The following is a 13,556-nucleotide window of genomic DNA, read 5'->3' as shown; positions in this document are numbered from 1 at the left end:
TAAGGTTGATATAGTCGTCTATCAAAGTAATCAGACCAATTATTTTACTAAACTTAACTTTGACTGTATGTAACTACTTTGCTTTAAAAAGTAAAAATTTTTAAACTTCTTCCACAACCACAAAAATACTTTTAAAGAGCTAAAGCAAAGCCTCACAACTTTACTTGTAAAGTTACAATCTAGTTGTTATTATTATTATTATTATTATTATTATTATTATTATTATTTCTTTCTTAGCAGACACCCTTATCCAGGGCGACTTATAGTCGTAAACAAAAATACATTTCAAGAATCACAGTATAAGTATTCATAAAATTTTGAGCAAGATAAAATACAATTACTTCGGTTCTAGCAAGTACAAGTATATGACAAAATACGATTCAATAACGGAGCAGATAACAGTGTCATTAGCGTAGGAGGAGTGAGGCAGAGAGAACACCAGGCGAGCACCGGCGTTCTGGATGAGCTGGAGAGGAAAGGTGGTGGACGCAGGAAGGCCAGCCAGGAGGGAGTTGCAGTAGTCTAGGCGGGAGAGTACCAGGGCCTGGACCAGGAGCTGGATGGCGTAGTTGGTGAGGAAGGGTCGGATTCTTCGTATGTTGCTCAGAAAGAATCGGCAAGTCCGTGCCAGAGTGGAGATGTGCTGGGAACAAGAGAGGCACGGGTCCAGGGTGACTCCGAGGTTCTTAGCTGAGGAGGAGGGAGAGAGTGTGGTAGATTCCAGAGCAATGGAGATAGAGAGATCAGAGGAGGAGGAGGGAAATAAAAGGAGGTCAGATTTAGAAAGGTTGAGTTTGAGGTGATGCGAGTGCATCCAGGAGGAGATAGCAGACAGACAGGTAGAGATACGTGAGGGGATGGTGGAGTCAGAGGTGGGGAAGGAGAGGAAAATCTGAGCATCATCAGCATAGAAACCATAGGATGTGATGAGGGGGCCCAGGGAGTGGGTGTAGAGATAGAAAAGGAGAGGACCCAAGATTGACCCTTGGGGGACTCCTGTTGAGAGAGGGCGAGGTATGGAGGTTGCTCCATGCCAGGTTATCGGTCTACAGGTAAACAGGAACTGAGGCAGATAGGTAAGCTCCTGCTTCAAGTAATTTTAAATTAATTACATTCAGTAACATAGTAAGGTGGTGTTTGAATTAGCTGAGTTAGTGTGTGATTGGTACCAGGTGAGTGGTTAAATTGAATAGAAGTTGATTTGCAATTTGATGGGTTTCCTCAGTTTTGTTAGTTCTTTTGCCACACAGTTGTTATATTAATCAGGCAGCCTATTTCCATGCCAGCAAGAAGAGCCAGCAAACAGAAGCGCATCAACAAAAGAGCCGGGAGTCTAGCTGTGGGTGTCCAGTGAGGGGAGGCCTGTGCCGAGACGCTGTTCGAATAAATCCGAACCTAACAGCGCTCTGGAAGAAGCCATCTACTAGTCAGGTCTACCCTCCACCCCACCACTCCCACTGTACCTATATGTCTCGCCTGTCCTGCTATGACTGTCTCTCACATCCCTGTTCTGGTCTTCTCCTCTCTCCCTCCTTACTCTTTTCTGTCCCCTCCGACCTCTCCTCACTCTCTGTTAATACCTTTTAATTTCATGCAGTCCAACTAACCTCTCCCTGTCAACTCCTGCTCATTGTACTGTACTGCTCTCCCTGGGCCTCTCGCTCACTCGACTATCTACTCTCCTCCTTCCTCTCTTTGTCTACCACAGCTGTCCTGTCAGATGACTTCAATATCCATCTCTCCAACCCCAGCCACTCTGCTGGATTCCTCCCTCTCCTTCACTCCTTCGACTTCTGTCTCTCTCCATCCCCTCCTACCCACAAAGCTGGCCGTCAACTGGACCTCACCTTCTCCAGGGCCTGCTGCCCCTCCACCCTCTCTGTCACCCCTCTGGACCTCTCTGATCACTATTTCATCTCTTTTTCTCTGTCTCTCCCCTCTCTCCCTGCTCCTCCTACCCCCACTGTCACTTCTCGTCGTAATCTCCGCTCTCTCTCACCTCCCTCCTATCGCCTTCTTCTCACAACTCTCCAAAGACTCTGCTACCTCCACCGTCTTCTCCTCCCTCACCTCCTCCCTCGACTCCCTCTGTCCCACCTCCCGACCTGCTCGCCCCCCCCTCCCCAACCCTGGCTGTCCTCTGCGCTCCGATCAGCAAGAATCACACTATGACCTGCTGAAAAGAAATGGAAAAAGCAATGAAAGTAAAGTTGTAACGGTCACTTTAACTTTGGTACAGTAACCATACAGCGATAAAGAAAAACAGTTACAAATTTGCAAAACGGTGAATGAAAAATGACATTTACTGCACAGCCCAAACCGAACTACAGAAAAGACTGCAAATTCGAGCTAACCCTCCAAAACAAAAAAATCATAATTAATAGAAACAATAATAACCATAACATGATTAATGCAACGGAAATAATTACAAAGCATCCATCTAATAGTATAGTTTTCATTGTCAAAAAAAAAAGTCTCTGAAAAAAAAAAAACATCCAAGAAAAAGACAAAATCCAGCAGCAAAACAGCAAGAAAAAAGGTAGATCTCACCCAGTCCAATTTGATCTTCAAATCCGTGGGGATGATTCCTCCTTGGTGGTATTTATTTTAAAATGCTGCAACTCTCATTGTACAATCCCCATACATGGTGACGACTGTTTACATCGGCTCATTTCAAAAGAAACAAATGAAATAGAACAACTTGAAGGCTGGCGAAACAAAAGTATCAAGGAAAACCCGAACGCATTTTAACTTGATACTATGCTACGGTAAATAGTACAGCTGTGAAAATTGTTGTACATAGTGCGCTCATGTCCACGATTGATTCTACTTAAGGAAAAGTTGATCGGTCACATGGTGTGGCAGCTATGTGCGAGTTTGCATAAAACGCTTAAATGACATCTCCTCATGAGCCCTTTGGCCGATTGACGTGAATCTTGGGTATACGTTACCTTTGTAGTGTCCTTTAAAAAGTTATTCAGGAAAAGTTCCTACATGAACAAACATGGTTGCCATGAGCCAATTAATATGGGTCACATGGCAGTTTTGCCCAAATAATACCCTGAAATGATACATTCCCACCACTAGGGACAGCTGTTGCCATGGAAACGTGAGCAAGGTCTAGGAAAAAAAAGAATTCTTCAAAGCAGCCATTTGTTCCTGGTGTCTAGCAGATCAGTTTCACTAACTGGCGTAACTTAAGCCACAGTAATCACACTGGAAAGGCTTTACACACACTACAGTATAAAAAGACACTTATTGTAAACTAAGAAAACATTTTTTGAAGAACTGTTGCAGCTGCATCAACGCTGGGAAAAAAAATGCACACATGCACACATGCACACACACCCACAAGTATAAGAAAAATGACTGGAATCTCTGCCTTAATGTTGTTTGTTTATTTAAACTAACCTGGTGGACATGCAGGCATATACAGTACTGTACACATACTGAAGCACACTAATTATTTGAAAAAAATACCGTGATCTCGTGCTGTATAGAAATGTTTTGTAATAAGATTTTTTTTTTGAAACTCTGTTGTAACTGAACAGCAGGCAAAAAAAAAAAAAAAAAAAATGCCATGTATTTTCAAATCACAACACAATCGTAATACTAAACAGTTTAATACATGAGCTTTAAAAGTCACACGATTACAGTTTGCTTAAAAATCGTCATATCATTATTTCTAAGACTGAACGTAAGGTTACTTATCGTAATCCTGGTTCCCTGAAAGAGAAGATGACCACCAAACATTATGTATGTGACATTCCTGCCCTTGAGGTAGGTAATGCTGAGCTCCCTATATCAGAGCTGCCGAAGGCCCCTTCCTGTGATGACGCCCTTGGTCCCGCCTACCGAGGGTATAAAACCATCACTCACAGGAAGATCTCCCTCTTTTTCCACCAAACCCGTGAGGGCGACTGGAGCGACCTCATGGTTGGTGGTCGTCTTCTCTTTCAGGGAACCAGGGTTACGGTAAGTAACCTAACGTTCCCTTTCAAGTCGAAGACGACCACCAACATTAAGTATGGGATAATGTATACCAGAGCCGTCGCGAGGGAGAAGGAACGGCAGCATATGAGGGACGCACAAACGCTGTCTAACCTAGAGGTTAGCGGTGTGAACTTACACCCTCAAGGACCCTTGTGCCCACAGACGGCACAGCAGGATCTACTACATTAACGCAGTAGAATCTGGTGAAAGTATGCGGCGTAGCCCAGCTAGCCGCCGTACAAATCTCGGACATCGAAGCGCCCTTAAAAAGGGCCCACGATGCAGCCAACCCTCTAGTCAAATGCGCAGCTACTCTACCAGGTGGGGGTAACCCAGCACCATCATATGCAGTCGACACCGTGTCTGCAATCCAGTGTGACAGACACTGCTTAGAGAGGGGCTGTTCCATGGTCTGTGTACCATAACAAACAAAAAGCTGATTCAATTTACGCAAAGCTTTTGTCTTAAGTACATAAAACCTCAATGCCCGCACTGGGCAGAGGAAATTTAGTTTCTCATCCTCCTGTGAAGTAAACAGAGGCGGGTGAAAAGACTCCAGTTCCACAGATTGGTTAACATGAAAAGCTGTAATCACCTTGGGGAGGAAAGCAGGGTTGGTGCACAGCAAAACTCTGCTTCCATCCTTCCACATACACATGCAGCGGTGATAGCCAAAAGGAAGGCTGTCTTCATAGACAGGTACTTCAGCTCTATGGAGTCTAAAGGCTCAAACGGGGCCTTTGTAAGAGCCTCCAGTACAACGTTAAGGCTCTACTCAGGAAGAACAGTCCTCCTCGGATGTAATCTCCAAGCGCCTTTAAGAAAGCGCGTAGCCAAACAATATGCGCCCGGAGACCTAGAATCTACGCGGGTATGACAAGCAGATACACCTTCAGCGTGGAAGGGGACCTTCCATTGTCAAACAGTTCCTGCAGGAACTGCAATATAACTGGCATCGGGCAAGTAACGGGGTCATGGCTCCTAGCCAGACACCAGGCCTGAAAACACTTCCACTTGTAAGTATAAACTGACCTAGTGGTGTCTGCCCTAGCATTCTGCATAGTGCTCACAACCGCATCCGACAACCCCAGGGCTAGCCAGCGGTCCCTTTCAGGGGCCAGGCCCACAACTGGAATCAAAGGGAGTGAGGAGATCCAGGCGAAGCAGAATCTCCCAAGGCTGGTCGTCTAGCATCTAGCACAGGGTCGCAAGCCATATCCTCTTGGGCCACCTGGGGGCCACTAGAAGAACTGACACTTTCTCTGACCGGACTTTCTCCAGGAAAGCCGGGAGCAATGGCATAAAAAACGCTTTCGGCCAAACGTGCGTTTCAGAAACGCGTTCTCAGATCTAAGATGGGGTGAACCCCTCCATCTCTTTTGGGTACCAGAAAGTATCTCGAGTAGTACCCCTCCTCCTGGGAGATGGGGTCTACTCGACAAATGGCCTGCTTGCGCAGCAAGGTGGCCACTTCTTCTTGAAGTACAGAGGCTTGCAAGGGGTCTGTTACGGAGGTGTTTATAACACCCCGAAAGGGAGGAGGTCCCGAGTGAAACTGAAGCGCATAGCCGGTTTGCACGGTGGCGATCACCCAGGTATCCGTGGTGCAAGCGCACCAGTATTGCAACTGTTGTGCCGAAAAGGGGGTTTGAGGCCGCCAGCCTTCAGGGGCCTTGCTGGGGCTGGGGCTGAGGAGTTTGGGGTGAGCGCGTAATGTGCTGGCTCTGAGGGCGACCCCTGAGATGCTGGTATGTGGATCGACCATGGCCTGCGTTTCCTTTACCTGCTGGTTGTGCTCTCTTACTCTGAAGGCGATGCCTTAGGTCACCTTGTGGAGCTGTGGGGACTGGCACCATTCTGGTGACAGTTTGCGTCCTGGGAGCCTGTCAACGGCTCGACCTATTCCACGCCGGAGCGCGGGGAGGGAGCAGCGCAGCCACCTGACGGGAAGCCTCCCGGTCTCGAAGAGATTTCTGTAGAATCTCTTCCACAGCTGGCCCAAACGTATGTCCCGGGGATATGGGCGCATCCAGCAGCGCAGCTTTATCTGTGTCAGAGACCCTGGCTTGTGACAGCCACAGCTGTCTACGCGCCACAACTAAGCCCGCCAGGTTTCGGCCCAGGGCTTGCCCCTGCAGGCCGGAGACCTGCAGCAGTGTATCGGACAGGAGACGCAGCTCCGAAGCCACCGGCTCCAGGAGTGGGGCCTCGCGCAATACTCCATCTAGATATACAGTCAGCACACTCGCTGTGTTAGCCAAGCGGGTTGCCTGCTCCCCTGCTGCGTACGCTCGCTTTAAATGCGTCTCTGTCACCCTGCACTGAGGGTTAGGACACATTGGGTCTAGCGAGCCCCCCCACCGGCGGGGCCCTAACCAGGGCTGTGATAGTGGAGTCTACTGGTGGAAACCCTGCCAGGCCAAGCTTATCCACGCCCTCCAAGGAGGAGAGCGGTGTAGCCTGCTTGGAGACACTAGGGGCCAAAGCTGGTCTATCCCAGGAGGAGCGCACTTCCTCCACAAAGTCTGGGAAGGCTGGGAAACACTGCGGGCGGGGAGCCAGCACCTGCGTCAGGAACACGGAGTGGCCCGGCTGTGCCGCCGGTGTCCAGGGAACCTGCAGGAACGCTGCAGCACGTTCCATAAGAGCCGAGACCGAGCTAGGCAACGGGGTGGAATTGGCTTCCGACACACACTCAGAGGTCAGCCTGCTTCCAGTAGCTGTGACAGTCTTGGGTCAGTTTCTGCTCACAGGTGTGGGTGACAGTCTTTAGAAGCCTGATACCTGCAAAAACTGAAATCTTGTTAGCTGGGCTCCCATCTCTACATTCCCATTCCCATCATTAGTGGGAAGACTTCAAATAAATTAAACTGTTTCTATCAAAGAGTCAGGCATCTTGGCCGCATATACCCTTCACTCAAAAAAGGTGCTCGCACTTGTACAAGGGAAGGGTTTTAGGGTCACTCCATGACAATAGAATTGAGTTTTCCAATGCAGATTCGTTCTTCTGCTTGTTTATTTTCCAAAGTTTTGCACATCCTTGTTTACATATGTATCTAAAAAAAACAAAAAGAATACTTTCATTTTATACTTGGGGGTGTACAATACAATGGGAATTTTGTTCTAAAGTGTTACTTAATACCTGCTGACATACAACTTTTAAACAGTACGTTGCTGGAATGCTGTCATTTAGTTATGTCGTTGCTATCAGGTTGTGTGTTAGCAGCTTCATCATGGTTGCATCTCAAGTATTTGAAGATGCTAGTGATCTTACATAATAAACGGCGGGTCTCAAATAGTCACCAGTCTCGAAAACACACCACCGGGGCTAATGACAAATATTGTAAAAAAAACATGGGGGTATTTAAAAGAAGTTGTATGGCATTCATATGTTTTATAAGTATATATATATTTTTATAAATTTAGTCGTTGCCAATTAGTTTTGATTATTTTCTCCCCATTTTGAAATGCCCAATTATTTTTAGGCTCAGCTCACCGCTACCAGCCCTGCGCTGACTCGAGAGGGGCGAAGATGAACACATGCTATCCACCGAAGCGTGTGCCGTCAGCCGCCCGCTTCTTTACACTCTGCAGACTCACCGTGCAGCCGCCTCAGAGATACAGCATCGGAAGACAACGCAGCTCTGGGCAGCTGACCTAACCCTCCCTCCCCCCGGACGACGCTCGGCCAATTGAGCGCTGCCCCCTGGGAGCTCCCGTCCACGGTCGGCTGTGGAATAGCCTGGACTCGAACCGGCGACGTCCAGGCTATAGAGCGCATCCTGCATTCTAGCGAGTGCTTTTACTCGGGAACCCTGTACAAGTATATTTTAAGTCCAAAAAATAGTAGCTTGAAGTACACTATTAGTATACCTAAATAAATAATAATAGGTTGAATTTACTTAAGTATAAAATAATACAACTTTAAGTAAACTAAAACTAAACTATACATATACTGCTGGTATACCTAAAGTGCTCTTGAAACACATTACATAGTAATACTTCAAACAAACAAAAAGTAAACCATATAAATTATAAAATACTATTAGTATTGTGACATTTTTGCTACTGTGGATGTACCCAGAAATTACGAGATTGCAACAGACATTGGATCAATCAAGCTCTTTATTCTTCCACTCTGTAACTACAATGCATAATACAGATGAGGAACCAACATAGTAGAGAGAGACACAAACATGTCAATATCAAACTGATTTAAAACAAGGATTATTATTATTAAAAACAATGCATTATGGGAAGCTGTATTACAGTACATGGGAAATGTATGAGATGGGATTTTCAAATACAGTGGTTAGTAATGTGAACATCCTGAAGTTAATACATTTGAAAGGTGTTTGAAGGAACCACCTTATAAGACAGACCGGTCAATACAATAAAACAGTAAACATGAGTGAAAGTGCTGCGTAAATAGGAAACAAAGGCATGAAAACTAAGACTCATGTTCACCTGTGATTTACATTCTTCATTTTCCCCAGTATTTTACATTATTGCAGAGTATCTGTAAGCTGTAAGATTCAGCTGTTATTAATAAGGAAACGGTTAAAGGAACTTCCAACATATAATGCAAAGGTTATTGCTGATTAATTCAAATATCATTAATTGACATTAATTGACATTAGATTTAAACAAGAGTGCTCAAGTAGAGTATTTTTAATATATTTTTAAATAAAATGATAGATTAAACAGTAGAGTAAATGTTGAATAATTCAAAGTCGCTTTTTGACAGTTTTTCTCTGTTTATGCAAAGCTGACAGCAGGAGTGCTCTATAACCTGGTTAGGATACAGGATATGCCCCTGCTGACTGTCTTCATCGCTCCCAAGTCAGTGTAGGGGTTGAATAATAAGAAGTGCCAATTCCAAATTGGGTATAAAAATTGTGAAAAAATTGCATATTGTACATTTATTTAACAAAGAATATACAAGTAGAGTAAGAGTTGAATAAAATGTTCATAAATACAAAAAGTAACACTGTGATAGCGCTGTTTGGGTGTTACCTTTTGTATCTGGGACCACAGCCTCCTGCTGCTCCCTCCTGCTCTCTCCAAACAAAGGAACTGGCTTCTCTTATACACAAAGTGGCCATTCTCCAATTGGAAATCAATTAAATTAGTGAATGGGCTCAGTGTGCTTCAGGTGTGACAGCTGATACTCTACATTCTCTCTTGAAAGTGTTTTGCATCCATCAGTATTTGACGCACTGCCTCCAACAGCAGAGTTCCTTTTATTTGGTTAATTTTCAGCTCCTCGAAGTAGTTTGAAACCAAAATAACATTGCTCATTGAAATTTTCATCTTCCTTGCTATGTTTTCAACCTGAAAGAGAATGAACTTTAGTATTAGTTTAGAAAGAACAGCACATTTCAATGCCTGCTGCATGTGTCGTGTGAAACATGCTGTACTTGATGTCCTCCAGAAATACTGCACAGCGATTTTCATTTTTATTTTACAGCTTTTCTTTCTCTATATTTCTTTGTTTTATTGCCACGCAAACAATTGTTGATGTATTAAAAATAAATACTTGAATATTTGGGTTGACCTTGACCCATCCAAAAAGGATGGCTGTTTTCTGGACGTTTGGATTTGACTGCATTTCACCAGAATAAGTTGATATTTGTAAGAAATAATTTTAACTTGTGACAGAGACAGAATGATTCTTGGTGATACATCTCCCTCTCTCCCTATGAGGACGCTGTGTAAAGGGAACACAGTGCCCTGGACTGGATAGCCAGACAATTTATTCCAGGCATCAGCCATCTTAGAAAGGGGGCGGATTCACAACACTGCAAGTCATTGCCCCAAGATGTTTGAGTTAATTGCAGATTGGAGAAAAAGCGGTTGCACTCGCTACCAAAGTGGGTGTGACTGATCGTATGAAAGGGGATGTGGCCAAGCGATCTGTTCCTATGTATTGTTAGAGCTGAACCAGAAGGAGACCGTGTATTGTAATCGTGAGTCTTTTGTTTGTTTTGTTCTGTCATGTTGTAACAAACTTCCTTAGTATTCCTACTAGACACTTAGACCTTAAGCGTATACTGATTCCATAAGCAAACATTTAATTTTATTGGAAACAGTAAGCAATAAGTTTCAGCGTAAAAGAGGGATTTAAAAGGGGACCTGAGGAATATGCTTAACCCAGAAAATGTTTTAGAAGTCAGTCTAGAACGTAAAAGAGATATAAAAACCATACAAGCACAGACCAAATAAAATAGTATATCAGCAAAACAATAATGTCAACACTGAGACTCACTATACAAAGTGTAAATTAGTTTAACCAGCAATTGACAATACAGTGTAAGCAGGTAAGGTTAATTAACCCAATCACAGGTTTTTTAGATCATAGTTCAGTCCCCTTCATGAAAAACAAAACAAATTCAAAAAGAAAAAAAGTTTCAAGAAATAATACTCCAAAAAATCCACTGTATTGTCACTACGAGCACTAGAGCACGCACTGTGGACTTGTGTTTGTGTCTGTGTTACGTATGGGTGAATAAGAACGGGACTGCATATTATTTGGGAACCAACCGTGGATAATACACAAAGCAATACACGCCGCTGTATTGCCTGTTAACATTGTTATTATTTACTGCTGTTTCGCCATCAGGCAATTGGATTACAAAATAAAACACCCTTGCACCTGGATTATCATTGTCTGTTTGATTATTGATCACCTGCACCTGCACACTGTTAACCACTTTGCCACATAACTTCATACAGTTCTTCTGTCCTGTATCTAGTGTTTACTTAGTTCAGGACTAGTACTACTTGGACTCTTGGAAATCTTCTTGAAGAGCCCTGGATTTTATTAGCGTATGTTACAATCCATGTTGATATTGTTTTAACTCACCTTTTGTTTTATATCTCTTCTCCTGTACAGATCTTTCAAATCCTCCGTCGTCTCAAAATCTTTATCAATGCATGTAACAAGCAGCTGGCATGGTACTCCTGAAAAGTGATACATTAGAAGTATTGTGTTATGTAATGTTTAGTGTGATTGTGGATAGAAAAAAAGATCATGTTTCAGGTCAATCATCTCATTTAACAGACTTGATTAACATTAATCATCAACAACCTAATGTTCCTGTACCCCTGTAGGAGGGGTTACCCAAGAAAAATTCTAATCAGGATCACTGAAAACACATCATTTTTTTTTTTAATTTAGAGTGCCCAATTATTTTATCCCAAATTTGGAATCTTCAACTATCATCGTTTCTCCTCACTGAACAGCGATCTCCACACAGCACAGCAGATCTGAAGGTTCACTGGGTATCCTCCTATCCCACAACCAAGCCAACTTCCTTTTTACACCCAGCAAATCAAGAGCGGATATCAGCAAGGTACCGACCTCTGGAGGACAAAAGCCAGCCCTGCAGATCCCTGCCCAGGCTTACCAGCTGTCTGGCCTGTAGAGTTCACCATGGCTTGATGAGGAGAGACAGCACCTGCCGGCTTTTCTCTCCCTAACCCGCTGAGAGCGTCAGAGCCAATGCAACACCCCCTTGGAGTCCCCAGCGCAGACCGGCTAACTGCGCACAGGCAGGATTTGAACCTGCTCTGTAGGACTCATCCTGCACGCCACGTGGTACTGCTTTTGCCAGATGAGCCACTCAGGGACTCGCCACCAGACCTATTTTTAAGCAGTAATGTTCAACGCAGCAGTCATTACCAGCTAGATAATCTACTACAGTGAGCTGAAGGAAGGAGCACTTAACCAAACACAAGATACAAATTGCACATGAGAATAGGTCTGAAGCTAGCGCACAGTGTTTATTCTATTCTCAACAGGTGAAGGTGCTTACCTGGTGGAGGCGGCAGGGATATATAATATATATGAGAGAGAGAGAGAGCAAGAGAAGGAGGAAAAGAAACAAAACAAAATAAAAAAAAAATATATATTGTATATCGAGCACATAAAGTATATAAACATACACACACACAGAAATTAGCACACACAATGCTAATGATATATTACCAGTCATTTTGAGCATTCCAATTAATTCTTCATAAAACCGAATCAAGGCTGGGTCCATATTGTCAGCGGTATGAATTGATATAACCAACACAACACAGTGGATTTTGTCTCCTACTGAGCATTTTGTTTTCAGAATATCATCAAACTAAAAAATAAAAACAAAAATAAGTTTTAGAAAACAGTTACCATTTCTCAAAAGACACTAAAAATATTACCAAGGAAAGTCTCCTTTTCTGAGATTATTGCAATTTTCTTTTTAATGCCTCCAGTTAGTCATCTATATGCATTGAGAAGCAGAGTAGCTATTCAGAGACTGAGGTCTATTAAAATGACCTGCTGGGTATCAAATGAATTTGATAATGATGATGATTAATAATAAATAGCATGTTTGTGATTTATGATTTTTACAGAGAGGGATATATTAAGTCTGGTTAATTGCTGTGGTTTTAACTCACATAGTTTAGTACAATTGAAATAAGCTGTGTTTTCTTTCAGAGTAATAATGGGGAGAATCCCCCCCCCCCCCCTCCAAAAAAAACACGATGTAAAGGGGTGTGTGTGTAAAGATCAAGTCCAACATGCTACATCTGACATTTGTATCTACTTCTGGCATGAATTTTAAAGGAGCTGAAAGCATTAGTTGTAAATGCATGGTGTGTTTGTTTTTTTGTATGCCACTGTAAATGATGGAAGAGAGAACTGTATTCACTTGTATTCCATCATGCTGTGTAAAAATAGTATTCAATGATGTTACAGCTGCTGAGCCACTCAAAGGAACCAATGCACTTTCAAAATGCTTTCTACAAGTCTTTTACACATCATTGCATTAACATTACTTACATACCTTTGAGCCTTCAGCCACTTCACCATCTATGATCTTCTTTAATATTAGCGTGGCATTTACTGTTTTCTCCAATTCAAATCCTGCTGTATCAAAGATTTTGATCTTGTCATTGAATGTGTCGTATCTTAGCTGCAAAGAAATTATACAATGATCATATTTATTATGTGTATGCATTGATGTTATGTGTAACATGCTATAGGTATAGGTACATTAACACTCAAGCCCAGAAAACCCAATTAACATAAAGTGCTACAAAACTTGCTTGACTGCGCCACCCCCAGGTTAAATATAGAGCAGAAGGAACTCAATCTGGTCTTTTAACAAGAAGTACTTAACCACATTTCGACAACTGCAAACACTTTCAATTAAATGAAAACTAGTGAGACATGAATTACAAAAGTCAATTTTTTTTTACAAGTAACAAAATAATGCATTTAGCATAAACAGTTTATTTTTTTGTTTTCTTTAAAAATAAAACACATATGGTGGATTATGAGTTACAAACTTAAAAAAAAAATGTTATGCAGGGTCGCTTCAGAACCGTAGACAAAAATAAAAGGAGTGGGTTAGAGACACGTCAGGCACAGATCTCCTATCACCAAAGCAGGGGCGGATCCAGACTGTCATGAAGGGGGGATACCTGATATAAAACATACCATTAAAGTAAAAAATATATTGACATTTTTAAAGAAAGAAGGTGGTCCAGACCCACAGGACCCCTCCCCTCCC

At 43.0% G+C, this 13,556-nt stretch overlaps 1 protein-coding gene across 1 annotated transcript in view; it reads right to left on the bottom strand.

Moving 5' to 3' along the window:
* Positions 1–8,108: 8,108 nt before the first annotated feature.
* The window catches only part of LOC117965622 (interferon-induced protein 44-like), a 31,575-nt gene continuing 26,127 nt past the window's right edge, over positions 8,109–13,556 (bottom strand). The window contains exons 4-7 of the mRNA XM_059006863.1: positions 12,828–12,956; positions 11,984–12,128; positions 10,859–10,956; positions 8,109–9,327 (exon numbers count right to left, since the gene is read on the bottom strand). Coding sequence (XP_058862846.1) covers positions 9,166–9,327; positions 10,859–10,956; positions 11,984–12,128; positions 12,828–12,956 — 534 coding nt within the window. The 3' untranslated portion in view covers positions 8,109–9,165. The remainder of the gene's footprint in view (positions 9,328–10,858; positions 10,957–11,983; positions 12,129–12,827; positions 12,957–13,556) is intronic.

The sequence above is a fragment of the Acipenser ruthenus genome, chromosome 34, assembly GCF_902713425.1.
Source record: "Acipenser ruthenus chromosome 34, fAciRut3.2 maternal haplotype, whole genome shotgun sequence".
Taxonomy (NCBI): Eukaryota; Metazoa; Chordata; class Actinopteri; order Acipenseriformes; family Acipenseridae; genus Acipenser; species Acipenser ruthenus.
Note: the sequence above shows the minus strand (reverse complement) of the source record. Positions and strands in the feature narration are given on the sequence as shown.